The sequence below is a fragment of the Salarias fasciatus genome, chromosome 5, assembly GCF_902148845.1.
Source record: "Salarias fasciatus chromosome 5, fSalaFa1.1, whole genome shotgun sequence".
Classification (NCBI taxonomy): Eukaryota; Metazoa; Chordata; class Actinopteri; order Blenniiformes; family Blenniidae; genus Salarias; species Salarias fasciatus.
Window position 1 is genome coordinate 35,130,579 of NC_043749.1, and position 27,432 is coordinate 35,158,010.

At 57.0% G+C, this 27,432-nt stretch overlaps 1 protein-coding gene across 1 annotated transcript in view; it reads right to left on the reverse strand.

Moving 5' to 3' along the window:
* Positions 1 to 60: 60 nt before the first annotated feature.
* Positions 61 to 27,432, reverse strand: part of plxnb1b (plexin b1b) — a 58,347-nt gene continuing 30,975 nt past the window's right edge. The window contains exons 3-39 of the mRNA XM_030092792.1: positions 23,696 to 23,788; positions 22,050 to 23,175; positions 20,331 to 20,513; positions 14,591 to 14,719; positions 14,415 to 14,515; positions 14,174 to 14,306; positions 13,730 to 13,886; positions 13,330 to 13,438; positions 13,056 to 13,164; positions 11,018 to 11,899; positions 10,361 to 10,495; positions 10,160 to 10,282; positions 9,939 to 10,032; positions 9,692 to 9,858; positions 9,468 to 9,619; positions 9,297 to 9,399; positions 7,052 to 7,188; positions 6,786 to 6,962; positions 6,521 to 6,707; positions 6,160 to 6,402; positions 5,897 to 6,076; positions 5,672 to 5,820; positions 5,477 to 5,577; positions 5,111 to 5,328; positions 4,448 to 4,626; positions 4,298 to 4,364; positions 3,751 to 3,897; positions 3,487 to 3,652; positions 3,109 to 3,212; positions 2,862 to 2,946; positions 2,616 to 2,782; positions 2,378 to 2,538; positions 2,155 to 2,302; positions 2,002 to 2,066; positions 1,800 to 1,875; positions 1,632 to 1,706; positions 61 to 1,545 (exon numbers count right to left, since the gene is read on the reverse strand). Of these exons, the coding sequence (XP_029948652.1) occupies positions 1,441 to 1,545; positions 1,632 to 1,706; positions 1,800 to 1,875; positions 2,002 to 2,066; positions 2,155 to 2,302; positions 2,378 to 2,538; positions 2,616 to 2,782; positions 2,862 to 2,946; positions 3,109 to 3,212; positions 3,487 to 3,652; positions 3,751 to 3,897; positions 4,298 to 4,364; positions 4,448 to 4,626; positions 5,111 to 5,328; positions 5,477 to 5,577; positions 5,672 to 5,820; positions 5,897 to 6,076; positions 6,160 to 6,402; positions 6,521 to 6,707; positions 6,786 to 6,962; positions 7,052 to 7,188; positions 9,297 to 9,399; positions 9,468 to 9,619; positions 9,692 to 9,858; positions 9,939 to 10,032; positions 10,160 to 10,282; positions 10,361 to 10,495; positions 11,018 to 11,899; positions 13,056 to 13,164; positions 13,330 to 13,438; positions 13,730 to 13,886; positions 14,174 to 14,306; positions 14,415 to 14,515; positions 14,591 to 14,719; positions 20,331 to 20,513; positions 22,050 to 23,153 (6,618 nt within the window). The 5' untranslated portion in view covers positions 23,154 to 23,175; positions 23,696 to 23,788 and the 3' untranslated portion in view covers positions 61 to 1,440. The remainder of the gene's footprint in view (positions 1,546 to 1,631; positions 1,707 to 1,799; positions 1,876 to 2,001; positions 2,067 to 2,154; positions 2,303 to 2,377; positions 2,539 to 2,615; positions 2,783 to 2,861; positions 2,947 to 3,108; positions 3,213 to 3,486; positions 3,653 to 3,750; positions 3,898 to 4,297; positions 4,365 to 4,447; positions 4,627 to 5,110; positions 5,329 to 5,476; positions 5,578 to 5,671; positions 5,821 to 5,896; positions 6,077 to 6,159; positions 6,403 to 6,520; positions 6,708 to 6,785; positions 6,963 to 7,051; positions 7,189 to 9,296; positions 9,400 to 9,467; positions 9,620 to 9,691; positions 9,859 to 9,938; positions 10,033 to 10,159; positions 10,283 to 10,360; positions 10,496 to 11,017; positions 11,900 to 13,055; positions 13,165 to 13,329; positions 13,439 to 13,729; positions 13,887 to 14,173; positions 14,307 to 14,414; positions 14,516 to 14,590; positions 14,720 to 20,330; positions 20,514 to 22,049; positions 23,176 to 23,695; positions 23,789 to 27,432) is intronic.

A 27,432-nucleotide genomic window follows, 5' to 3' on the forward strand; every position in this document is an offset into this window, starting at 1 on the left:
TTACTGGCTAACATCCACAGGAAGTGTGTGTCCCTGGTGGGGTTCAGACAGAAGCACTCCTTGGTTTTAAGAATACTTTATTACATCTGTGAGAATTCGTACCCTTTATTAAACAGGTTAAAACACTATAGTTCCATCTGAAATCACATCATTATGTACAGTCGTATTAACACGCTGCTGGAGGCAGAGCCTGCTCTACACGACAAGGTTTACACCCTAACAGCTACAGGAGGCCTCCGGCAGGCGTTAGTCTGTTAGGAGAGACTACCTGCTGAGCCACACACACACACACACACACACACACACACACACACACACACACACACACACACACACACACACACACACACACACACACACACACACACACACACACACACACACAGGAGGCTGTGTGGGGAGCGGACCGGACCAGGTCTGTGGAACAGGGAGCGCTGCTCAAACTAACCTCACAGAACCCTGAGAGACGTGCGTGCGTGCGTGCGTGCGTGCCAGCCCTGTCAGTACCTCACGTCACGTCCCGACCCGGTGGTCAGCAGCCACACAGCGCCCCCCTGTGGTCACACCATGAACCAGAGAGGAATGTTTCAGCATGGACAACGCGCACACACACAACACACACCACACACACCACACACACGTTCACATGAAAACATGAAATATTAAAAAGACAGACTGCCAGTACCCTCAGAGCTGCAGGACCTTTGACCTTTCACACCCAGACAGGAAGCTTCTGACTATAAATACAAACAGGAACAGGATGAATGGAGAGTAACTGCAGCCTGTCCAGATTCCAGATGATAATGATAACGCCGGGGGGGGGGGGGGGGGGTTCTCCTGCCAAACACCTGGCCCGTGAGCCGAGCTGCTGGACGGTGCCGGGGCAGACGGCGGTCAGGACGTGTCCGGCTCTGAATGTTCTCTGCAGTAAAGCCAGGCGGATTCCTCTGGTGCCTGGAATGTCCCCCCGGCTGACCCCTGACCCTGACCTCTGGGCTTCAAACACAAACAATGGCGGAGGCTGCAGCTGGAAGCCCTCCAGGGAGGTCGGTCTTCAAGGTTTAAAAAGAGCGCTGATGTCTGAAACTGTCGGTTCAACACCACGGAAATAAAACGGGAATAAAACCAGAAATGTGACAATGCAGCACAGAAACTACACACAAACACACACACTCACACACACACACACTCACTCACACACTCACAGACTGGAGTGAGTGTGGAGCGACAGCAGAGTGTCCAGAGGTTCGGCTGCAGTGGGACAGACTGGACTCCAGCGGGGTCTGTCCCCTGTCCCCTGTCCCCAGACGTGTGTCCACGTGTCCCTCCCCCGCCCGGGGAGCCGGGGTCTGAGCCCGCAGGAGGCGCCGGGACACCCGAGTCTGTCGGCGGTCGACGGGGGGCGTCGGCCCTCCCCCCAGCGGGGAGCCGGTCTGTCCGTCACAAGTCGGTGACCTTATTCTCCACGGCGGCGGCGATCTGCTGCAGCCGGTAGCCCAGCTGCATCTTCTGGGCCGTGGGGTCCTCCTCCAGGGCCGTGATGATCTGAGGACGGGTCAGAGGCTCACAGCATGGGGCGCGGGGAGCGGCTGCTCCGTGAGTGTGTGTGAGCGTGTGTGTGTGTGTCTCACCTGGTCGTAGTACTTGTTGATGTACTTGTAGAGCTCGTGCAGCGCAACCAGGTAGTTCAGCTCTCCAGAGTAGTTCTGAAACACACACAGGCCTGCTGTCAGTGGGGTGTGTGTGTGTGTGTGTGTGTGTGTGTGTGTGTGTGTGTGTGTGTGTGTGTGTGTCCTCACCCGGGACAGCTCAGCCAGGGCGGAGTTCATCTCCTGGTCGCTGGCGGAGATGGTCTGCCGGATGTCAGCGTAGTACCTGCAGCAGGAGAGGCAGCAGCTCATCAGCTTCTTCTGTCCTGCTGTCTCCAGGGTTAATGTGGACGGTGTGTGTGTGTGTGTGTGTGTGTGTGTGTGTGTGTGTGTGTGCGCGCACGCGCATCACCTTTCCACCATTTGTTTGTAGCGAGGGATGTCTCTGGCGTACAGCAGCTTGTTGATGGGAGAATCCTGTGGAGCGGAGGACAGATCAGTTAGCGCGGGTCCCGGCTCTCTGGGTCGGGGTCCAGCAGGGCCTCCGGTCCGGTCCGGTCCTCACCCGGCCCAGCTTGTGCTCTGCGATGGTGCAGGAGTCCATGAAGGTCTGCGCGATGACGGAGAGCACGGCGTCCACGTGGTCGGACGCCTGGACGTCGAAGATGAACTGAGGGTTCTTCACGATGTTGATCCAGAACCTGAGCGGCAGACTGGGGACGGGGACGGGGACAGACGTTACCCTCCCTGGCGCTGGCCGGCCTCCCCACCCCGCCCGGCGCTCCTACCTGTTGGTCTTCCAGATGTGGATGGTCTCGGGGTCGGAGATGGCGTGCTGCCCGGCCTGCTCGTCCAGCAGGTCGAAGAAGTACTTGACGGCCAGCGGGACGGGCCGGCTGGTGCTCAGGATCACCGTGAACAGGTCGTCCACGAACTTCTGCAGCGTGCCCTGAGAGGCGGGGGGACAGGGCGGGGGGCGTTAGGTCTGGCGGGGGCAGGGGGGGCGCAGGGGGCGGGGCTACTGACCTTCATGGACAGCAGGCGGGTCAGGTAGATCTCGGGGATGGCCTTGGCCCGCTCCCGCTCCCGCAGGCTGCCCCGCCGCTGCTTGGGCAGCTCCGGCTCCTCGCTGGCCTTCACCAGGTGCCACAGCCGCACCCCCCCCTCGTCTGCGTCCTCCAGCATGGGGGTCTCTGTCACACAGGGGCCACGTCACACTCCGCGCACACACACCACACACACTCACGCTCAGTGCAGTGGCGAGGCACTCACTCTCTCCCGCCACGTAGTCGTGGTTGTCGTGGTGAATGTGTTTGGTGTGGCGAGGGACCAGAGCCACCGTCGCTCCGTCCGGGACCTGATCACACACACGCACACACACACGCACACGCACACACACACACACACACACCTGAGTGAGACTGACCTCCACCTACCAAATGAATGAATGAGTGTGTGTGTGTGTGTGTGTGTGTGTGTGTGTGTGTGTGTGTGTGTGTGTGTGTGTGTGTGTTCTGACCTTGTAGTGCTGCAGGGTGTTGAGACGTTTCCAGTTTCCCTGAACGACCGAGGTCAAGTCCTCGTCTGACAGGATGAGGTGACCGGCGACTCCAGACCTCCACTCTGAGAGACACAGCACAGCCTCAGCCACGTGTGTGTGTGTTTGTGTGTGTTCACCAGCTGTGTGTAAAACCTGTAGTGTATGAATAGTGTTGGCAGAGGGAGAGCTGAGGGACTTCCTGTAATTCTTAGTGTCTCCCTGTAGGGGGAGCTACAGCCCAACATACTGTCAATGACAGGAAACACACTGAATCTCCTCCACTCAGTGTGTGTGCGTGTGTGTGTGTGTGTGTGTGTGTGTGTGTGTGTGTGTGTGTGTGTGTGTGTGTGTGTGTACCCAGGTCCAGGGAGTCTGCGTGGGGCCGGTGGGAGAAGGAGGTCCCCTTGTAGACCTGGTCCAGCAGCTTCTCCTTCACCTGGGTGATGGTGTCACAGTCCAGCACTTTGGAGGGGAGGGGCTGGCTCTCGTTGACCCCCCCGCCCTGGACCAGCACGTTCAGCGTCTGCGGGACGACCAGCACGGTGAGAGCGGACCACACACGCCCCGCAGCCGGCCGGGCGTGGGGTCGGGGGGGCGGAGGGGGCGGGGCCTGCTGCTCACCAGGGTGCGGTACTCCACGTCCTCCCTCAGCAGGCGGTTGTCATTCAGGGTGTACTTGGCTTTTCCTGTCACGGCGTCCACCGGACCTTTATCCACCTGGTGCTTGATGGCCCGGAACAGCATGTACAGAGACTCCCCCGCCGAGTCCTGGACACACACACACACACACACACACACACACACGTCAGTGCAGACCCACACACCCTGGAGGAAGCGCGGTGCTGAAAGACGTTGTTCCAGCTGCTCTGGAGCATTTCGTAGCCTGCGGGGCGCGGTGGAGCAGCGGTTAGCAGTGCAGCCTCACAGTGTGGAGTCTACATGTTCTCCCTGTGCATGTGTGGAGGTTCGTCGGCGTCTGCTGGGCTCACAGGCCGGAGAACCTGAACTGGACCAAGAGAGCTCCAACCTCCATCTTTCACTATGAACACCATCACTGTGTCTCACTCCACCCCTCCCCCTCCTCCACCTCCTCCTCCACCCCTCCCCCCCCTCATCCTCCACCTGAGGTGGAGAAGCCACTAGAACGTTACTGAGCTTCAGGGCTCACCCTCAGGAAGGCATACAGGCAGATGGACATCCAGTTGGTCAGCAGCTTCTCCACCACCGTCTCGGTCCTACACACACACACACACACACACACACACACGGCGTCAGAGTCGTCCCCCTCAGCGGCGGCTGCCTGCCGGGCTCTCCTCACCTCCTCAGCATCAGTTTGGGGTTCTTGGCCACGTACTGCTCCACCAGGTCGTTGAGCAGGGTCTTCAGGATGTCGGTGAAATACTCCAGCTTGCCGTGGAGGGAGACGGTCAGCAGGGAGGCCACGTAGGCCCGGTCCCTCGGGGAGAAGGTCCGCTGGCTCTCCAGGGTGTGGATGAACTGAGGAGGAGGTCGAGGTCAGAGTTAGCCGCTGGCCGTCGGCTGCAGCCCGTCCCCCCTTCACGAGACCCCCGTCCTGAGTCCCCCGTCCTGAGTCCCCCGTCCTGAGTCCCCCACCCCAAGCCCCCCGTCCTGAGTCCCCCGTCCTGAGTCCCCCACCCCGAGCCCCCCGTCCTGAGTCCCCCACCCCGAGCCCCCCATCCTGAGTCCCCCGTCCTGAGTCCCCCACCCCGAGCCCCCCCTCCAGAGTCCCCCACCCCAAGCCCCCCGTCCTGAGTCCCCCGTCCTGAGTCCCCCACCCCGAGCCCCCCGTCCTGAGTCCCCCACCCCGAGCCCCCCATCCTGAGTCCCACGTCCTGAGTCCCCCACCCCGAGCCCCCCACCCCGAGCCCCCCGTCCAGAGTCCCCCACCCCGAGCCCCCCGTCCAGAGTCCCCCACCCCGAGCCCCCCACCCCGAGCCCCCCGTCCCGAGCCGAGCAGCACCTTGGTGAGGAAGAGCTTGCTGTTCAGCAGGTTGGACAGCTGCACCAGGCCCTGCTCCACCGTCTGCCGCCGGCACTCCTGGACGTCCAGGTCCCGCCGCAGGGGCGACTCCCGGTGGCCGGGGAAGAAGATGCGCTCCGCGTACTTCCTGTAGTCCAGGAAGGGGATTCCGGAGCCCACCAGGTCGCTGGACATGTCCATCATCTCCGTCATCAGGTCTGTGCAGGCGGGAGCAGCTGACAGACTTCAGGACACACTCCAGGATTTACTGAGTTTATCACAGCTCAGCGGGAGTTACCGCTGCGAGGATGAAGCCCTGCTGCTGCTGCCACTTCCTGTTCACTCCCCGCCCCGGCCCGCCCCTACCTGTGAACTCTTTCTTGCAGCGGTCTCTCACGCTGGTCTCCAGGTTCTCCAGCTGGATCTGGACCTTCTTGTAGTCCCGGAGGGCCTGTTTGCTCTTCCTCCTGACAGACAGACAGCAGCAGAGCGTGAACCACAACCAGACCCGGTTCCGTCCAGACCGGCTGGGTCCAGAGCGGAGCTGCTTCTCCAGCTGACCTGTAGATGAGCACGATGATGAGGACGATGAGGGCCACGATGGAGGCCCCCACCCCGACGCCGATCTGGGCCTCCAGGGGGAAGGTGGACAGGCTCAGGTTGTCGTACTGGACTTTCCCCAGGGAGAAGTTGAGGTTTCCCATGCGGACCTGGAAGAGAGCGGCGGCGGCGTCCGGTCAGCCGCTGTCGGGGCAGACGGGCTCCGGTCCGGGCGCCGACACTCACGGTGAACTCCGGCAGGCTGTCCGAGCCCTCGCGCTTCTTGCCGTTGGCTCCGGACGCCGGCTGCTGAGGCGGAGGTTCGCAGTACAGGTGGTTCCTGGTCAGGGTCTTGACGGCACACACACCCTCCCCCACCAGCACCACCACCTCGTCTTTACTGATGGCCAGGTCCAGGTTTTCTCCCTGAGGACACAAACCCCAGGCTGGACTCTTCTGGAACCCACAAGCATTCGGATTCAAACCGCAGCTGGCCGCCCGCCGCTCACCTCCAGCTGGATGAAGCTGCCCGGGTTGTACCGGTAGGCCTTCAGGGGGTCCTGCTGGTTCAGGGGTCTCAGGACGGGGTTGGGCTCGTAGCTGAAGGGCTGCGGACTCAACCTGCTGAAGTCGAACCGCAGGTTGTCCAGCAGGAACTCCACGGCCAGCTGAGAGCCCCACACCGAGCGGTCCACCATGGGGGAGCGGCACAGCAGCAGCGACGAGGAGTTCACCTCACAGCGCTCTGTGAACTGAGGCGCAGCGCGCGCACACACACACACACACACACACACACACACACACACCGTTCACATGCTGGAAACACAACACACAGGGCTTTACACCCCGCAGGCAGACGGAGGGACAGACCTGTCTGACAGAGCACCGGCTTCCTCCAGGGCAGATGTGTTCAGGAACCATCCTGGTCAGCCTCCTCCTCCTCCTCCTCCTCCTCCGGTCCTGGCTCACAGACTCGAAGGGAGTGACCGTGACCACCATCCGCGGTTCCTGCACCACGTCCAGGTTGTGTCCCGACACGTAGATGATCCGACCCCCGCTGCAGGAGGAGACACGGTCCGGTTCAAACACGCCAACACCGCTTCTCCGCTGCAGCAGGGCCGGACGCCAGACTTACTCCAGGAAGCTCTTGGCTGGAGCGGCGTGGCTGACGTTGGGGTTGTGGGTGTAGCGGTAGGTGGAGGGGTGGAGGTGCCGCTGGCTGCTGCCGTAGTGCAGCGTGAGCCGCTGCTCCCCCGTCCGGTTACTGCTGCCCGTCACACACTGCACCTCGGAGCTGAGCACCTCCGAAACTCTGAGGAACACACACACTGTCAGACGGAGGGCGGGCGTGCGTGCGTGCGTGCGTGCGTGCGTGCGTGCGTGCGTGCGTGCGTGTCTCACATGGTGCAGGAGGCCCCTCCCACAGTGACAGACAGGTCGGAGGCCCGGCCCGTCAGCAGGTGTCTTCCACTGATGGTGATTGTTGTTCCTCCAGCTTTGGGGCCCCTCCTCGGTGACACCGCCATCACAGAAGGGTCCTGAACAGAGGACAGGTCAAAGGTCACGTTCAGCTGGACCTTCACGTCTTGAAAAAAACAATTAAATGTTGCATGGCTTTCCCTCCTGAGGTGAAGGAATCTTCAAAAACTTTTATACATGGAATCAAACCGAGGAACATTTGACTGTGAGGCGGGAGTGCTGACCGCCACACAGCTGATGACCATGACAGTGCGAGTGCGTTCACCGTCTCTTCCTCTCTGCAGTGACAGATGTGGGCTGTGCTGGAGCTTTTCATTCACATCTCATGTTTTATTCAATATTTAACAGAACGTCACGCTAAAAATACAGTGAATTCATCAGGATTAGAGACCAGAGCTCCGTCACCGTACCTGGAACAGCACTGTGTGCTGGTGCACGGTACGGCGGTGTACAGCGGTGTCCGGTGGTGTACGGTGGTGTGTGGTGGTGTCTGTTCGTGTACAGCGGTGTACGGTACTGTATGGCGGTGTACAGCGGTATACAGCGGTACACAGCGGTGTGCGGTGGTGTATGGTGGTGTGTGAAATAGGGCTGTCATGATATCAAACTTTCTCTTCACGATTATCATGGGCAAAAAAAATATCACGATAACGATATTATCACGATATCAGCAAAAATGTAACCAATAATGGTACAAACATTCAGATTCGTCTTTAATTTTATTTGTGTTTGTTTTCTCTCTTTTCCCAGATGAATTACATTCAGAACACCTGTCAAATGAGGCGTTGAAACAATATGAGAACAGTAACTGCACAACTGCATACCAAAAGTGGAGTTACACTCAACTAATTAAAATCTGGTGAAGTGATTAACGGAGGATCCACAGGGTGCAAAATCTGCTACAACTACAAGATTAACAAAATCATTTGTTGATAGCAGGGACAAAGCATTTGTGTGTAACTGAAGAATGACAAGTGATATGTCTGCTGAATAATCCCTGGGATATTTTTCTTTTTCTGTTTCCATTCTCTGCTCATGGCAGATTTTTATGAAGGAAAACAAGCATGTTCAGTTTATCAGGTTTCAAGCTGCAGCGAAACACCGTCTGAATGTTCCCTGAAGAGCTGAAGTCTTTCAGATGAAACGCTGGTGGCAGGAACACCGAGGACATGGTGTTACCTTCCCCTTTCGCCGATACTTCAGCTCGGCATTTCTTGCAAATTGGCGTGTTGTCAAACTTGTCTGCTTCCACTTTCTGGAACCCAAAAAACTCCCACACCACCGACTTTACTTTTTTCGGGTTAGAGCGTCTCGCTGTCGCTGTCGGCCACCGCTGACATGTTTAGTTCACTCGTGACGCTCGCTAACTGGGAGCCATGCTAGCTAGGAGCCGTGCCGCTACCGCTGCTCCTGCAGTGTTTATATGTTGGGGGGGGGGGGGGGGGGGGGGGGGGGGGGGGGGGGGGGGGTGCTGCAGGAGGGAGACGGAGCAGGGCGGAAGAACAGGAGCGGATTTTGAAAATACACTTCAACACGTTTCAAGCGGCACTAGATCCTCTATGCGATATTATCATGTGCGCATTTTTAACACGATATTGAAATTTCATTTTTTAATACCACGATTATTGTCAATACCGGTTTACCGCGACAGCCCTAGTGTGAAAGTGGTATACAGTGGTATACAGTGGTGTACGGTGGTGTACAGTGGTGTACAGTGGTGTCTGGTGGTGTGTTGTAGTGTATTGTGGTGTCTGGTGGTGTCTGGTGGTGTCTGGTGGTGTCTGGTGGTGTCTGGTGGTGTAGGGTGGTGTGTGGTGGTGTCGGGTGGTGTGTGGTGGTGTCTGGTGGTGTCGGGTGGTGTCGGGTGGTGTCGGGTGGTGTCGGGTGGTGTGGGGTGGTGTCTGGTGGTGTCGGGTGGTGTGTGGTGGTGTCTGGTGGTGTAGGGTGGTGTGCGGTGGTGTCTGGTGGTGTCTGGTGGTGTAGGGTGGTGTAGGGTGGTGTGTGGTGGTGTCTGGTGGTGTGCGGTGGTGTCTGGTGGTGTCTGGTGGTGTAGGGTGGTGTAGGGTGGTGTCTGGTGGTGTAGGGTGGTGTAGGGTGGTGTCTGGTGGTGTAGGGTGGTGTGTGGTGGTGTGTGGTGGTGTGTGAAAGCGATGTGCGGTTCATGTACCTGGTAGCTGAAGGTCTGGCTGGACACTCCCAGCTCTCCTCCGCTCACTTTCACCGACACCTTCCCATCCTTCTCTTCGCTGGCTCTGGTCCGACACACGATCCTGAAGACAGACAGGTGAGAGCTGCTCCTCCACCCCCCCCCTCCCCCCCTCAGACGGCGGCACCGTACCGGGACGACACCTCGTACAGGCCGGGGACGACGGTACAGGGAACGCCGGCGACAGACACGGAGTGGAGGATGTCCTCGGCCCGCTGGCCCAGGTTGGACCCGGAGATGGTGAGCATGGTGCCTCCCTCCAGCAGGCCGGACAGCGGCTCGATCTGCGGCGGGACGGGACGGACACGCTCAGCCCCCGAAGGCCGATCCCCCCCACATCCGCTACGAGCTCTCACCGAGTGGATGACGGGGGCGGGGCAGGTCTGCTGGACCGGCTCCCCGCAGGACTGGGCGTACAGGCAGCTGGCCCGCGGACCGCCGCACCACACGCAGCCGTACTTCTGGTGGGCCGTGTGGCAGCGGCTGCAGTCCGAGCGGCCCACCGAGCAGTCGTACAGGGTCACTGAGGGCCACACACACCGGGTCAGAGCCACAGCTGGAGCCACAGCTGGAGCCGCAGCTGGACAGGAAGTGACCTCTCACCGTGCAGATCTGGAGACGTGTCCACGTGGAAGGTGTCTCTCCTCTTGACGTACACCATGGCTCGATATTCCTCCACCGGAGCCGAATAGGAGTACTGGACAAACCAGAGACACCAGACATGAGGAGCACAGGAGACGCTCCACACACACACACAGAGGGACGGGCTGGACTGGGGGACGTGGAGCAGGACGGGACTGGTTCTGGTGGTGGAGGAAGCAGACCTGATGCAGCTGGCAGGTGATGTCGAAGCTGGACGGGTTCATGTCGTCCGTCTCCACGTAGGCGTCCACCACCACCGTCTGGCCCTCGATGACCAGGACACACTCGTAGTCCAGGTCTGAGTCCTGGACAGAGAGCCGAGACACTCTGTGTTGTCTGTGCTGATGAGCGTGTGTGTGTGTGTGTGTGTGTGTGTGTGTTACCTGGTACAGGTGCAGGTTGCGGGCCTGCAGAGTGATCTTGCGGTCCACTCTGACAGGCAGGAGGGACGAGCCCTGGACCGTCTCCACACAGGGACAAGCTGAGGAGCCCCAGCTGACGTAGGAGCCCTCGTCACCCTGACGTAACAACACACACACACCGTGTGAAACCAGCGGCCGTTCACACACCACTGCAGGGTGTGAGCGCTTCCTGACCAGCCACAGAGAGACCATCTGGACAAGACATCCCCTCCTAGGACATTCCCCGGCTCCAGAGATGGAGTCACTGCACTGAATGATTCCCTTTTCAGAATGAAAACTTCAGTCCTCTCCAGGACTGAGGACAGTCTGTCCCTCCAGGACGGAGGACAGTCTGTCCCTCCAGGACGGAGGACAGTCTGTCCCTCCAGGACTGCAGTGTGTGGGTGCAGTGAGGACGGACAGAGGTCTGAATGGAAACAAACACGGCGACGCACACAAGAAGCGGCCGCTGCGTTCTTGGTCTTCAGTGAGCGAAGTATGAAAAAGGCAGACGGAGGATGGGTGGAGGTTTATATCGAGTGGAGGATCAGAGGGAGGAGTAGGAGGGTCGGGGGGGGGGGGGGGGGGGGGGGGGGGGGGGGGGGGTCAGGAGGAGGAGGAGGAGGCGGCTGAACTCACCGGGAGGAAGGCCTCGGCAGCATCGTACTGGTAGTCCAGCTCTGAGTCGGAGTCCAGCAGGTGGGGGTAGGAGGGGGGGCCGTGCTCCACCTCTCCGTCTCCTGACAGCACGGCGGCGGCGGAGAAGGAGGCGGTGTCGTTGTCTGCCGGGACGGCCGTCTCCTCCTCCTGGGGCCAGAGGAGCACCCCGGGGTCGGGGTGGGTGTGGGGGCGCTGTGGGGGGGGCGCGGTGGGAGCCTGGGTCACCTCCGGGTGCAGCGGGGTCCGGGCGGCGTCGGGGACGGCTGTGGGCGTGGCCAAGCCAGAGGAGGAGACGGTGGAAGGCTCGGCCAGGCGCGGGGTTCCGTCGTCGTCCTCCTCCACCTCCTCCTCTTCCTCCTCCTCCTCCTCCTCCTCAGGGGGGCTGGTGGGGGGCCACTCTGTCAGGACTTCCAGGGGGGAGGAGTCAGGGGTCATCAGGGGCATCACGGGGTCCAGACCGGCTGCGGTAACGGGCATCGGCTCTGCCGCCGTGCCGACTCCTTCAGACGGACTGGAGGTGACGAGCTCCGCCCCCCCGGTGGTCATTTGAGGGGGCGGAGCTGTGGAGGCGGGCTGGGGGGGCGGGGCGGGCGGAGGGGTGACGGGCTCGGGGCTGGGAGCAGTCGTGGGGGGAGCAATGGTTGCAGGCATGGACGTTAGCTCCTGAGTGGTTGCTATGACAACGGTGGTGGTGGTGGTGGTGGTTGTTGTTGTCGTCGTGGCAACGGTGGCAGTAGTTGTAGTTGTGGGGGCGGCGGAGGTGGTAGTGGTGGAGGTGGAGGGGGCAGCTGTGGTGGCAGCTGCTGTCGTCACGACTTTCACAGCTTTGGCGGTGGGGGGGGAGGAGGTGGGCAGTTTAAACTGAGGGGGGGTGGGGGTGGGGTGGAGGTGGGAGGGGGGGGTGGAGGAGAGGGTGAGACAAAAACAAAATCATAAAAAATAAAAATGGAGGAAGCGGAAGTCATGTGATGTTAAAGATGAGGCCTGGAGGACGACTGCTACACAGGAAACCCCAACCAGCACAGATATGACCTTTGACCTCGAAGAGCTGTGAAGTCAGGCTCTGAAGTGAGAACTCTCTCTCTAGCCCCTTTCACACTGGCCAAAAAACCCGTTTAAACCCGCTAACAATCGGCTCCTCATGGCAGTGTGAAGCGTTCACTCGGCTTTAGACCCGGGTTTTTCAACCCTGCCATCGACCCGGGTTTTTAGCGGGTTGCTGCTATCGGCTTTTAGTGGGAGGGGCGAAGGGGAGTGTGAAAGGCAGACGCGAGTCGACGCAGCGCGGCTACGTTAGCGCGCTAGTTGTTGTTTCTGGACACAGCGTGAGATTTCCTTCGTCAAGATGACCCAGCATTGGCGGGACAGCGAGACCAGAGAGCTGCTCTGGATCCGTGGGGAAGAGGAGATTCGTCTACAGGAAACGGGGACTGAGCTGTAGTCCGTTGTTTACTTTCGCTTTGCTCCGTCGCGCTGATGATGTCATCAACGCGGGACACTATCAGCGCGGGGAAAGGCAGCGGCGCGGCTCGCCAGCAGGTGGTTTAGACTCGGGTCTGCAGGCGGTGTGAAAGGACACAAAAGGCGATTATTAGCGGGTCGAAAACACGGGTCGACCTGCTAGTTCCAGCGGGAACGGGGTATCTGGGTCAGACATGTGTCACTAAGATGAGAACTCCTGTCTCTCCATCGCCGACTGGACTGAAGCACCCAGCACTCAGCCACTGAGGCATTGTGGGTAGGAACGTGTGAAACGCCGTCTACTGCTCAGTACTTCAGGTTTTCATCCTGTCAGTTAACCAGGAAGTGTTTAGCTTCTGGACTGTAGTGGATCTACTGAAAACATTAATCTACATGTTGTCATCCAGCCCAGCCGATGTTGACGTGTTCAGATGTTCAGTTCCACGGGGATGTTCATAAAGACGTGGTTTAACGGTGTGTTGGCACGGCGCCAGTCTGTGGTGAAGGGCGGTACTCCAGCCCCGGGCTGGCGGGTTGGGGGGGGGCAGGGACTCACGTGCTGGTTGTAGATGATCACTCCCTCCTCGCAGGTGGGCCTATGGGTGCAGGAGTGCTGGTGAACGCACCAGTTACACCCCCAGCGGCTCAGGACACAACCACGACACCTGCACACACACACACACACACACACACACACACACACAAGACAGCCGTCAGCAGGAGGCCGGGGCGGAGGCGGGAACAGGGCTCAGTAACCAGAACGGCTGGTCCGGTCTGGCGGAGGCACCATCATGCTGCGGGGCTGCTGGCCTGGAGGAGCGGGGACTCACGGCATGCTGCCGGACTGCTGCTTCACGGCCGTGCAGTCGTAGAAGGTGAAGTCTCTGGACGTGACCCAGACGTCTCCGAAACGAAGAGACAGGGGGACGGTGACGAAATCTGCAGAGACAGAGACAGACAGAGACAGTCAGCAGAGCGGACTCTTGTGTCCCGCCATCCTGACGGCTCGTGGCGACTCTTCATCAGCAGAGGAGGACAGGACGTCTCAACACCAGAGTCAGTGCGTTCGGTGCTTTTCTGCCAGATGGCTCCAGGTGTGTGAGACCAGGTCAGACGGATTTAGTGAGAGTAGATTGGACGGTGTTGGACAGACAGTCCTCTGACAGGCCGGGCTAATCCTCCCAGCACGGAGCCAGGGCGGCTGAAGGTCACAGTCCTGTCCAGACTCACCCTGTCCCGGAGGGACGGCCGGCACGCCGCCGCCGTCCGGCGAGCGGCAGGTCACCCCGGCCTCAGTCACCACGGCGGGACTGCGGCTGTCCTGGAAGACGCACGAGTACGACTCGCCTTTCTCCAACACCGGGAGGCCTGGGACGGACAGGGACACCTGGGGACAGACCACACACACCTGAGTCCCCCTGCAGCCAGTCCTGCAGCTGTCCAACAGAGACAGGGTCTGTCCGGGACAGGCTCAGTCCGGGACAGGGTCAGTCTGGGACAGGGACAGACTGGAACAGGGACAGACTTCCTCATATTTCTAAAGCGGATCAAAGTGAAGCTGGTATTTTCCTGGACGTTGGACAGAGGCAGACCGACAGGACGAGCAGATTTCAGACGCAGACTGCAGCTGAAGACGTCCTCCTGTCTGTCCCCGGTCTCAGGTCAGGGACTTACTGTCCTGCTGTCCTCCCTGCTGACGTTGGACGGGTTGAGGTCCTGTACTGCCAGACACTGCTGCTCCATGTCGAAGCTCCACAGCCACTGACCCTGCTGGCTGCCCCGGCCACACTGAGCCTGCAGCACACACCTGCACACACACACACACACACACACACACACACACACACACACACATCAGAGGAAGACTGGGTGGAAAGTGTGTGAAGAGCCTCCAGAGCGATGAGGCGGCGCTCACCGGCCCTCCAGGACACACCAGCCACAGTACGGGTCGTGGGCCAGCAGGCACGACTGGCAGTCCGGGTGCTGCTGGCACTCTGCCACCGGACGCTTCTGCAACTGAGACACCAGGACAGCTTCAGACAGGAGACACACACTGCAACGCAAGACTGTGTGTGTGTGTGCGTGTGCTACCATGTTGTGGGTCATCAGGAAGAGGTGCTCCTCCTCCTGGTCCAGCAGCAGGTCTGAGCTGATCGCTGTGTTCTTCTGGATGGAGATGACGGAGTACTCCTCCACCTCACCGTTTGGACCCAGGAACACCTGAACACACACACACACACACACACACACACACACAGTAATGAAACTCATCTCGTGGATCTTTCCAGGTTCTCTGCTGGACTCATTCAGACTTGAGCTCGTGTTGCGGCGTCAGACTGAGGGACAGTCCGGAGAGCAGACTGGAGTCTGTCTCCTGGACCCAGACCACAGCAGCACCGTGTCCTCTGCGGCGATGCAGGGAGTCCAGCCTGCCGGGACGAGGGTCAACGGGAGGCGGTGAGACCCGTCAGAACCGGTCCGGCTAATGTCCCAGTGAGGGACGGAGACAGCAATCATCCTAATGAGAAAATCCCCACAATAAATATGATATGGCTGGCTGCCGCCAGACTAACCCCCCCTTCAGGTACACGGGGGATTAGAGCACTTCAGTCATGCACGCACACACACACCAGATGGAGAGAGGAGACACAGGATCAAAGCAGATCTCTCCAGATCCTAAAATCAATTACCACAGCAGCACACCACCTTCTGTCCGGCCGTCCCACACCGACCAGAGGACCGCTGCCGCCCGCCACACACAGCCCCCCCCCTTGCTGCTGCCGCTCCGAGGACCCTGGACCCCCCTGGCTCCTGTCCTCTTCCTCCAGCTCCGGCAGTGGACACAACCACAGCGTGTCCCCGTGCACTGCGTCTGCCACAGGTCCACATCACAGCCTCCACCAGAGTCCACTGACCTCCGCCTGCTCCGTCAGAGACAGACCCCCTCCTCAGACCCTCAGAGACAGACCCCTCCTCAGACCCTCAGAGACAGACCCCCCCCTCAGACCCTCAGAGACAGACCCCCTCCTCAGACCCTCAGAGACAGACCCCCTCCTCAGACCCTCAGAGACAGACCCCCTCCTCAGACCCTCAGAGACAGACCCCCTCCTCAGACCCTCAGAGACAGACCCCCTCCTCAGACCCTCAGAGACAGACCCCCTCCTCAGACCCTCAGAGACAGACCCCCTCCTCAGACCCTCGGAGACAGACCCCCTCCTGCGGGTGTCTTTTGAACGCCTGCCGTTGGAGGAGCTACGGCAGACTAACTGGGTCAGCAGTTATCAGGGAAACCAGTTGATCTGAAACAGTGCTTCAGCAACCGGGCTGTGATTAGACAGCGTGTCTGTATCAGACACTTTCTGAAAATAAATTTGGATTTCTGATCCGGCTGTTTTGGCCCATATTGGACCCGATACCGATCCAGAATATCAGATCAGACCGTCCCTCTATCTGTGAAAGGCAGCTGAAGAACCGCCACTCGGGGGCATTTAAACGAGCAGCGAGGTTAGAAATGCGCTGAGATCAGAATATAAGACGCCATATGTCCACATGTTTTGGTTCATTCTGGAAAATTCCAGTCTGAGTCCAAGAATAAATGGACCAGAAAAAAACATGAGGAACTTCTTCACTGCCTTCGAGCAAGACGGCTAACGCTAGTCCAACACGTTAGCATGACGCACGGCGGCGGCAGCAGCATGCTGGAGGGTGCAGGAGTGGATCAGGACGTCCTGGGAGGACACCTGGTCCAAAACAGAGACCTGTGGAACCTGTGAGCGCCTCAGCTTCCCCCCCTCCTGCTGCTGTGTGTGTGTGTGTGTGTGTGTGTGTGTGTGTGTGTGTGTGTGTGTGTGTGTGTGTGTGTGTGTGTGTGTGTGTGTGGCAGTCTGCAGGCAGGGCTGGGGGACGGGGGACGGGGGACGGCGTCCCGGCCTGCAGAGGCTGACAGCTGACAGCTGGCTGCTGCCTCAGGACGGCTGCAGACTCTTGGCCATGTGACTGAGACAAACTGTCCTCCTGCCTCCGTCGGGACGGAAGGTGGAACACGAAGCGGAGAAAGGCTGCCGGTCCCAACGTCCTCTGAATGAGAGACTTGTGTCCTCTTCTCCTGATACGTCTGATGACACGCATGTCCAGCCTGTATCAGGCAGTGCATGATGGGAAGGGCTGGCCGCCGGTGGCGTCAGCAGAGCAGAAGACACACTGATAATGCGTCCTTTAATGAGCGCGGCTGTGATGATGGACGGCCGTGGGGGACGTGAATGTGTCTCTGTGAGGAAGTGGGAGTGTCTTCCAGTGCATAAGCCACAGACGAAGCAGGCTGGTGCCCGGCCCGACGCCACAGCGCCGGCTTAATGGCCGCCATTGTGCTATCCGTGCTCCTGCAGGGGCCCCGAGCCCGAGTCCCGCCGGAGACAAGGCACAAAGACCCAACTGTGAGCCGCAGAGTCTGGAGTCTGGGGACAGCCTCACACTGCACCACATCAGCCTCACACACTGCACCACATCAGCCCCACACACTGCACCACATCAGCCTCACACACTGCACCACATCAGCCCCACACACTGCACCACATCAGCCTCACACACTGCACCACATCAGCCCCACACACTGCACCACATCAGCCCCACACACTGCACCACATCAGCCTCACACACTGCACCACATCAGCCTCACACACTGCACCACATCAGCCTCACACACTGCACCACATCAGCCCCACACACTGCACCACATCAGCCTCACACACTGCACCACATCAGCCTCACACACTGCACCACATCAGCCCCACACACTGCACCACATCAGCCCCACACACTGCACCACATCAGCCTCACACACTGCACCACATCAGCCCCACACCACTGCACCACATCAGCCCCACCACACTGCACACTGCAACCACATCAGCCCCACACACTGCACCACATCAGCCCCACACACTGCACCACATCAGCCCCACACACTGCACACTGCACCACATCAGCCCCACACACTGCACCACATCAGCCTCACACACTGCACCACATCAGCCCCACACACTGCACCACATCAGCCTCACACACTGCACCACATCAGCCCCACACACTGCACACTGCACCACATCAGCCCCACACACTGCACCACATCAGCCCCACACACTGCACCACATCAGCCCCACACACTGCACACTGCACCACATCAGCCCCACACACTGCACCACATCAGCCTCACACACTGCACCACATCAGCCCCACACACTGCACCACATCAGCCTCACACACTGCACCACATCAGCCTCACACACTGCACACTGCACCACATCCGCCTCACACACTGCACCACATCAGCCCCACACACTGCACCACATCAGCCTCACACACTGCACCACATCAGCCCCACACACTGCACCACATCAGCCTCACACACTGCACCACATCAGCCTCACACACTGCACCACATCAGCCCCACACACTGCACCACATCAGCCTCACACACTGCACCACATCAGCCCCACACACTGCACCACATCAGCCCCACACACTGCACACTGCACCACATCAGCCCCACACACTGCACCACATCAGTCCAGCTGGGTCCACACCGTCCTGCACCTGGACCAGCCCAACACCACCTCCAGGAGACAGCAGGACCCCTCACTGCAGACCAGACCTGGCCTCTGGCCTTCATAAACAGATAACCGGTAAAACTACCAACATCTGGCTTCAAGACATCACAGTGAACCACTGCAGAGACCAAACAATGGATTCAGCTCATGATCATGTTATAATTAAATTGTGAAATAATTGTATACTTCCAGGGTTTCCCTCAGTGCTTTATAGGCCTGGCGGGCCGCCAGGCTTTACTTGCCCCACCGCCAGGCTAGCGTCGGTGGTTTTTAATTTTTTTTTTTTTTTTTTTTAAATTGTAAATATGTTTTTTTAATGAGCCAAAACAGCGATACCAAATAGTCCAAAAAGGTTCATTGGTCTTCCAAGTTATAATCCAAAACAAAGGTTCTTTTCCAAAGACCAGGGAGGTATTTTGTTATTTACCTGACGGTTTCGGCAGCTGTCAGCTTCCACTAGTGGGGAGAATAGCGCCAAAACCTGTATAAATCAGCTGACAAGATACGTCACAACAACATCACGTGACTCTCTGAAGAAGACAGCTGACAGCTGCCGAAACCGTCAGGTAAATAACAAAATACCTCCCTGGTCTTTGGAAAAGAACCTTTGTTTTGGAGCGATACCAAAGACGGTCTCTCGAGCTTTTAATGGCATCTGGTGATACGGTTGCAATGGCGACACCTTATGGTAGATATGTGAACACACAGGGGTCAGAGTTGAGGCGTGTTTTCGTCAGAGAGCCGCGGCTCGATGACGCAGAGCCAGTGCGAGTTAGCATGTTAGCCGTTAGCATGGATGCTAGCACGTCGTCAGAGCAGCCTTCTGTGAGCCGCGATGGTAAACATCGAACTAGCGGATTTAATCCAAAATGGTTCGTGTTCTGTCCTCAGAATGATTCACTGTCCAAACGGTGGAACTGCTTCTGTTTAATGAACCGTCACAAACAACATGCTTCATCAGTGTGGAGGATTCCATTCATACACATTCTTCTTCTACGGCTTCACACTGAACTATACATTTAACAGTGACAATGCGCCCTCTGCTGGACTGAAGGAGGTACTGCTGGATTTCTGCACTGCTGTGAACTCCATATAAACAACAAATATTTAAAGAACATAAGAATATTAATAACTGTAAGCAATCTAATAATTTTTTTTAGTTTTTCATTCAAAAAGTAGACGAGGTCAGACAGTCCAGCAGAGACCTCTTCAGCCTCTGAGTGCCCTGTTTCTACACCTTGATCATGTTTGCACTTTTTTATTTTTGTTAATTTATTTTACCTTTAAATGTGAACAGCAATGCCTTGTTTTAAGACTCGTTGGGATTTAACTTAATTGAAAACAATTGATATTTATTTTAATTGTATTTTTTGTGTTTGTTAAAACTTTATTTAAGTGTATGCCTTTTTGTAAGACTCTGCATTTAAGTAATGTTAATAAATGCTCACAATAACACAAAATAGTCATAATTTGCAAATTTCTGTCAACTTTAAACTTTTTTTTTTTTTTTTTTTACATAAACATGGTGGGCTTCTCTAGCAGTCCAACCACCGGGCTTAGCAAGTTTTCTGGGGGAAACCCTGTACTTTTAAAATAAAACAAGATTAATTGACACTTTCATGTATTTAATTCCATTTATAATGAATCACCGACACATTGAAGTAATTATCTAATGGTGTATTTATTCATTATTTGCACTTTTAGTCACCAAAATAAAAAGACCTTTATGGGGACCTTTATTTTCAACCTGCTTCTCTGATCTGTTCTCCTCTTTGCTGTTTTCAGAGAGGTCTGAAAAGATCTGACATCACTCAGATATTATATTCAGACCTATGACCTTTTAACACTTCCAGCAAAAACATGAGCAGCCTCTTCCAGACTGAACACTGACGTGGACCGTCAGACCCGGGGACCGTCTCAGATAGCTGAATGAAGCTTCCTGAAGGCTTCCTCATGGTGGAATCATTCATTGGAGAGACTTTAAGACGCGTGTCTACCTCAGAGAGGAAGCTGATGATCACCAATCAATCATCAGAGCACTGCATGATAACAACATATAGACACAAGACAGACGCAAACACTTCCAAGAAGCCTCCACTTTCAGATCAACTCAGCCTGAATGGAAATGTGGCAGAGTAGGGATTAGAAACGAGTCTGGTATCAGGTACTAACACGGAGACGCCTAAAAACCAAGTCCCCACCCCCCCCCCGCCCCGGGTCTCTACCTTGTGCAGGTTCCCTCTGGAGTCTCCCAGGAAGGCGATGGTGTGTCCCGGCCTGACGCTGACGGCCACGGCCGTGAGGCGGGCCGACGGGCTGTCCAGGATGGTCTCCGCCTCCACCGCCATGCGGCTGGCCATGGGGCTGGGCGTGTGGTCGGAGCCGCAGGGGTAGGCCTCCAGGGTGTTCTGCCGATGGAAAACAAGCGTTACCGGGTCGTCCTGATGCAGTGTCAGCTCGTCCTCCAGCAGGGCTCCTGCTGGGTCGAGGTCTGTGTTTGTGCTTCCACGGCTTGGCCGGCTCTGGCGTTCCTCCGGCTGCAGAGCTCTTGTTGTTGTTGTTGTTTCGTCCGAGACTATTTATTTCTCCAGAGGAATGTTGGAAGGCCGGGCACAGCTTCATCCCGGGTCGTAACAATAGGAAGCAGAGGCAATGAACCTGGGAGCGCCGCTGGCTGAAGGCTCTTTGTTTTGATGGACTGCTTGTTACTGGCCGCTGCGCTCTTGTGAATGGACTCCTTATTTGGCAGGACGTTTGACAAACACAGCGAGCTTCAGCCACACGGCTCCACTCTCCCCCCAGCACAGCCGAACACCGCCCATGAGCAACACCCAGGGAGGCCTGGAGTCAGACCTGAACCACAGTATTACCCCACAGTGTGACACTCCTGCCTTTACTGCCACACCCTGCCTCACCTATTCTCTCTCATCAGGTTCAGTGAACCACCTGAAACCACATGGTCCACCTTTAAAGAGACCTGAAAGCTCCAGACCTGGAAACACTTCTGATCTAACTGTCAGAAATTGATCAGACTCCAGGTCCTGGATCAGACTCCAGGTCCTGGATCAGACTCCAGGTCCTGCATCAGACTCCAGGTCCTGCATCAGACTCCAGGTCCTGGATCAGACTCCAGGTCCTGCATCAGACTCCAGGTCCTGGATCAGACTCCAGGTCCTGCATCAGACTCCAGGTCCTGCATCAGACTCCAGGTCCTGGATCAGACTCCAGGTCCTGCATCAGACTCCAGGTCCTGGATCAGATTCCAGGTCCTGATCCCACCAGAGCTGACCAGCTCAGCAGGTATGATTAAATTAAAGCAGCTAATGATAGTCTGGAACAACATGATGTGAGAGAGTCTCTCTCTCTCTCTCTCTCCCTCACCATACAGTTAGCTTTGATTTCCTAATGTTACACTGTCACTAACACACACACACACACACACACTTGCGTGGTGGTGTGTGTCAGGGTGTGTCACACGTGCCCGGCTGTGCGGGTCACTCCGGAGGGCCGGGCTGTTTGTTGGGTTTATGCTGAACTCTTCGGTGTGAAACGACACGGCAGGCTGATCGATCCTATTAGCCAGAACAACTGTGTCCTGCAGAAAGGCTCCATTGTTGTTCCGGGCCGTGGTTCCCGCTGCCAGCGGCCTCCGTCACACACATCTCTCACTCCGCACACACTCCGTCGTCCAGACGTCCAGCAGTGGACCGCGTGTCCACACTGCCGTCCTCCGGAGTGACCAGCCAGACTTCCTGCTTCTTCAAACCCTAATTAACAGAACGGAAACCTTTCAGCCACTGAGCTCCCCGTGGTGGGAGGGGCTTGTGCTGCTGAGCGTGGGACACACAGGAGTGGGGAGTGTGTGTGGGAGTGTGGGAGCACCAGGGGACATCTTTCAGCTGAGAAATCAAGACGCTGCGTCTCCCTGAGTGTGCGGCTCTCACCTCGGGCAGGTTGGCGCAGTTGGACTTGACTTCGTACTCGATGTAGGCCGCCTCCGCCCCCGCCGCTTTCCCCATCTGGGTGTAGCAGAGGTCCCTGGTGGAGTCGATCCTGCCGTCCACGTCCTCCAGGCTGAAGGTGCACAGGGCCGAGTCCTCGCTGGGCTGCGTGGAAGAAGCCAGGCGGGTGGAGAAGACCCCGAGGAGCAGCGCCGCCGCCGGGTCCTTGGACAGGCCCAGCTGGACCGCCTGCAGCAGGTTGTAGACCTTGCCGGCCCTGGACCGGCAGGTCAGGGGGACCTCCACGTAGGAGTAGTAGGCCTGGTCGTCCAGACACACTCGGGAGATGTAGGTGCGGTACTCCCGGGACTGCGAGCGCAGGTCCCGCCGGTAGAACAGGAAGTACACGTGCTGGCGGTGCGCGAACGAGGCCACGAAGTGGTGGTCGTACTCCGACAGCCGGCCGGCCACGGCCAGCTTGGCGGTCTCCTCGTAGGAGAAGACGGGCTCCTGGGCCAGGTTCCTGGTGGAGATGGGCGGGTGGCTGCTGGTGTAGCCCCTCCCCACAAACAGCACGGGCTGGCGGTGCGGGTGGGGGCGCACCACCAGCCCCACCGTGCTGACGTTGGGGTGGTTCGCCGCCACGTACTGCGTGTCCACCGGCCTGTCGGCGGAGAAGCGGACCGAGTCCACCGAGTCCAGGCTCCTCTTCTGGCAGATGCCCTGGTTGACGCTGCCGCAGGTGATCAGCTCCAGGGAGTAGGGGTCCACCAGCAGCAGCTTGTTGTGGTTGCTGGTTTCCCTGGCGTGCGGGCAGTTGCTCGGCGTGACGGGCGGCAGGCAGTCCCGGCTGTCGTTGACGGGGCCGGTGTCGGCCTGCAGCTCCAGCTGGAGGTCCCGGTCCAGCTGGAACAGGCGATCCCGGGCCCCCACGTAGACCCGGCCCCGGCGGGGGTCGGGGTGCAGGGCCAGGTGCTCGAACAGAGTGTCATATCTCACAAAGGTGGGGTAGGGGTCCGAGGGGGCGGAGCCTGAGCCGGCCGCCGCAGAGCAGAGCAGCAGACACAGCAGGGGGCGGACCGGCCACGCTGAGAGACGGCGCTCCATCCCCGGAGGCGAGGGCCCAGAGCTGGGGGGCAGAGGACAGCGTCAGGGGGGAGGGGGGCACGACACGACACGACACCACACCACACCACACCACACCACACCACACCACACCACACCACACCACACCACACAGCGTCACAGAGCAGTCCAGAAAAGTAGCAAAAGCAGTCTATAAAGCAGGATTAACAGATCCTGGATTGATTTAGCGAGATCAGTGCTGTGAAGCAGGTGATCAGCTCCACAGCCAACCCTGGACTTCCCAGTCGTGATCAGGGCATGTTGACGTAGAAGGGGAGGGGCTGCTCAGGAGGCGGAGCTCCGCAGCAGGTTAGCTGTTCGGCAGAAAACCCTGCTTCACAGTCCAGGACTCAGGTTACCGAACAGAAACACACACACACTGAAGCATGTCTTCATTTAATTCACAACAGTAAAGATGATTAAATTGCTCCAGCTTTCCTCCACGCAGACTGTTATTTTGAAGCAGCTACAGGAAGTGGCGGCTGAAGACATCCTGTCGGTGGACTCTGTGCCGAGCTGCTCACCATTTGGTTGAAGAGGGCGACTATGGAGGTGCCATTCCACCTCTCGAGGCCTCCGGCAGCTCCGGGTCAAAACCGGGCGGATCGGGACTCCGCCTGGAACACGGACACACACCACGGCAGGACGTTCTGTCAGTTAACAGGCGGTGAGAGTGAACACACACATCTGAAAAAACAGAAACCTGCTTCCTCCTCAGGAGCGTTCTCCATTTCACAACCTGGGAGAAATAACTCTATCTGGAATCTGACCGACAACATCCCACCCTGTGTGTACCACACACACAGACACACACAGACACACACACACACCCCGGCGTGTTGGAGCTGATCTCATTTGGAGGAAGGGTTCCTCGCCCTGCAGCCAGTAATCCAATCGGAGGTTCAGACACATGAGAACCACAGAATGGACTCCTGATTCAATCCCGACACATTTGGACTCAAAGGGAAAGTCTCTCTGCTGAGCGAGTTCAGGAAACCAGCGGTGTGGGACTGAAGGTGAGCAGGAAGTGTGTGTGTGTAAACGCTGCTGGACTGGCCGGTAATGGACAGGTGTGTGCAGCAGTCCGAGCGGCTGCTCCACAGCAGGGCTCCCAGCAGGGCTCCCAGCAGGGCTCCACAGCAGGGTCGGAATGAAGAGCAGTGGGAAGCACGTCCAGTCTGACACGCTGCCTTCAGCAGGGCGTCTGAACGGGGACAGACGGGGCGGATGGGTGAGAGGGGGCGGGGAGCGGTGGGGCGGGCGGGGCAGTGGGGCGGATGGGTGAGAGGGGGCGGGGACAGCAGGGCAGGTTCTCGGCTGCCTGGACTCCACGGCACACGGAGCATTCCTGAGAGGCACATTCAATTGAGCCGTCCAACGCTTCACTGAGCTCAGCCTTTCATTCTGTTTCAATTCAGCTCTCCTACAGAGGAAGAGGGGGGCGGGGGACCAGGGGGGCGGCGGGGGGTATATCTGGAGGGAAAAGGCTGGCAGACACTAGCAGGGCAACAGGAGACAATGGTGACATGGGCAGAGGGGGAGGAGGAGGGAAACCATCACAAACAAGCGGTGGCTAGGAGCTGATGGAATGTGACTAATGATAATACCGGGGGGGGGGGGGGGGACACCAATAATTACAGTGCTCCATTCACAGCCCACTCACTCACATAACAAGGGGGAGGAAACAAAGCAGGGCTCTAATTAGTGACATGACTGTGAGCATAAACACACACACACACACACCTTCAGTTTCCATCCAGGAACAGTGTTTACGTCTGCCCTGAGCTGAGGACGACATCAGGGCTGCTGTGGAGCTACAGAGCAGCTGTGACTGGACTGAGCTAACCCCCTGCAACAAGTGTGTGTGGAGCTGGAGGTGGGGGTGGAGGTGGGGGTGGAGGAGGTAAGCAGAGGCCAGACAACTGGAAGTCTGGAAACACGCCTTTGTCAGTTCAGACTGAATCACTGATTCAATCTCGGTGGATATGGACATCTGATAGAATTAAATCTAACCCAGTGGCAATTACAAACTAATCAGTTTTCTATCACTGATGTTCAACCAATAAATGTTTATCACAGGTTTTAACTGGGGAAAAACAGATCTCTGAAAAGAGTTAACAGTGTCAAAGCTTCTATTAGTGTCAGAGCTGAAATGTGTTTAGTGAGAAACACCAAGAACCCTGTGACATGAACACGACCATGAACGCAGCACGAAACATGACCAGGACCAGGAACACAAGCACCAAGGTGAACATGGCCACAAATATGACCAGGACCAGGAACACAAGCACCAAGGTGAACATGGCCACAAATATGACCAGGACCATGAACAAAGGCAGGACCATGACCATGAACGCAGCATGAAACATGACCATGAACACAAACACCAAGATGAACATGACCTCGAACATGACCAGGACCATGAACACAAATATGACCCTGAACACGACCTTGATCATGCATGTGGCACAAACATGACTGTAAACATGAACATGAACATGAACATGAACATGAACATGAACATGAACATGAACATGAACAGGAGCGAGTCAGAACACTCAGAGGCTGCTTCCACTCAGAGTGAGCTGGAGCTGGAGCTGGAGCTGGAGCTGGAGCTGGAGCTGGAGCTGGAGCTGGAGCTGCAGCTGCAGCTGGAGCTGGAGCTGGAGCTGGAGCTGGAGCTGGACAGGCCGGCTGGCTGACTGACAAAAAGCTATTTATAGAGAACACTTAATAACTGACGCCTATCTTAAGAACACATTCCTCCTCAGATGATGAAGTTCATGTAGGGGAACTAGGAGGAAGAGGAGGAGGAAGAAATCCCCCAGCAGTGGAGACATAAAACTCCCTCAGCCCTTCCAGGATGAAGCTCACCACCACCTTGGTTCAGTGGCAGGGGAGTGGGGGTGGGGGGGTTTGGTGCTTCCTGGGTGGAGGAAGTTCCCATGGTTAAGATTTATGAGCCTTTATCAATGATCCGGGGACGACAGAGACTGGAGCTGGACCGTGGACACCACGCTGAAAACCACCTTGCTAACAGTGGGAGCTCCACCCACATGAAGCATCACTTCAACCTGCTCCACCCACATGAAGCATCACTTCAACCTGCTCCACCCACATGAAGCAGCAGGACCATGCTAAATGCTAAATGCTAACCTCCAGAGAACTGCAGGGTCAAAGACGCCCTAACTTCCTTTCAAAGGCTCTGAAAACACATTCTGGGACACTGTTTGAAACACAGATTCAGAGTACATTGAATGAAAGACCCACCGAGAGATTCATGTGAAGCCAAGAGAAACTTTTTTCATGTGTAATTATGTGGATCTTGTGAATATAACCATGTCACACTGATTTTAAGTGAGATATGACTCAAATATTCTAAAACACCAAACATTTGGAATGTGCTGAGTCTCTGAAAGTCTGGTGTTTGCAGTGATCAGAGTCTTTCTGGAATCTATACAAGGGTATACTAGGGTAATACTCAGGCTGAGTCCAAAACAGGACACTCACTTTTGTAAACTGACAGCTGCCCTAAAAATTTAAAGTGTATTTAAAGGAGTGCATAAGAACAATTTCAGAATATGGTTAGATTTTTTTTATGTTTAGCATGTAGCATCGACGTGGTGCTGTTATAATACTCCAGCTCCGTTTGGCGGTGCAGACATTGCACCGAGGCTCTCCCCTTTATTTCGTTTCAAGTGGTCGCGAACTTTTGACATCTTCTGCCGTTTTCTTTGTTGTCCTTCCTCCTTGTCGCCTGCATTTCACCGCGCTGCACTCTGCTTGCTCCGACATGTCCGTGCGGCTCACGCTCTCGTGTGGAAACATGCTGCGCTTTAGTCCCGGGTGCTACGCGCTAGCGGTTTCTCAGTAGTTTCACTGTACACAATTAATAAACAAATCCTCGAAGCAACAGAATTGAATTCGAAGCATGTTTGTAATCGAATTATTTGATTTAATCGATGAATCGTTTCAGCTCTAATCTATACTTTATTTATGATCCTCAGAACCTGCTCACACAGCTCCAGGGCTCAGTGCATGCACACACATACGCACACACGAGTGCTAACTTGGACAGCTCCTATTCACTGTGGACAATAAAAACAGTGAAGGTACAGCAAACTAGGTGTAACACACTCACCACACTGTTAAAATAAGTCACTGCGATCCAAATGTTCCTACAAGTTGACTGCTCAGAATGCCAGGACTCCAGACTGGAACACATCTGTTCAGGTGTCAGAGGGGACACCTGGACGGGCTA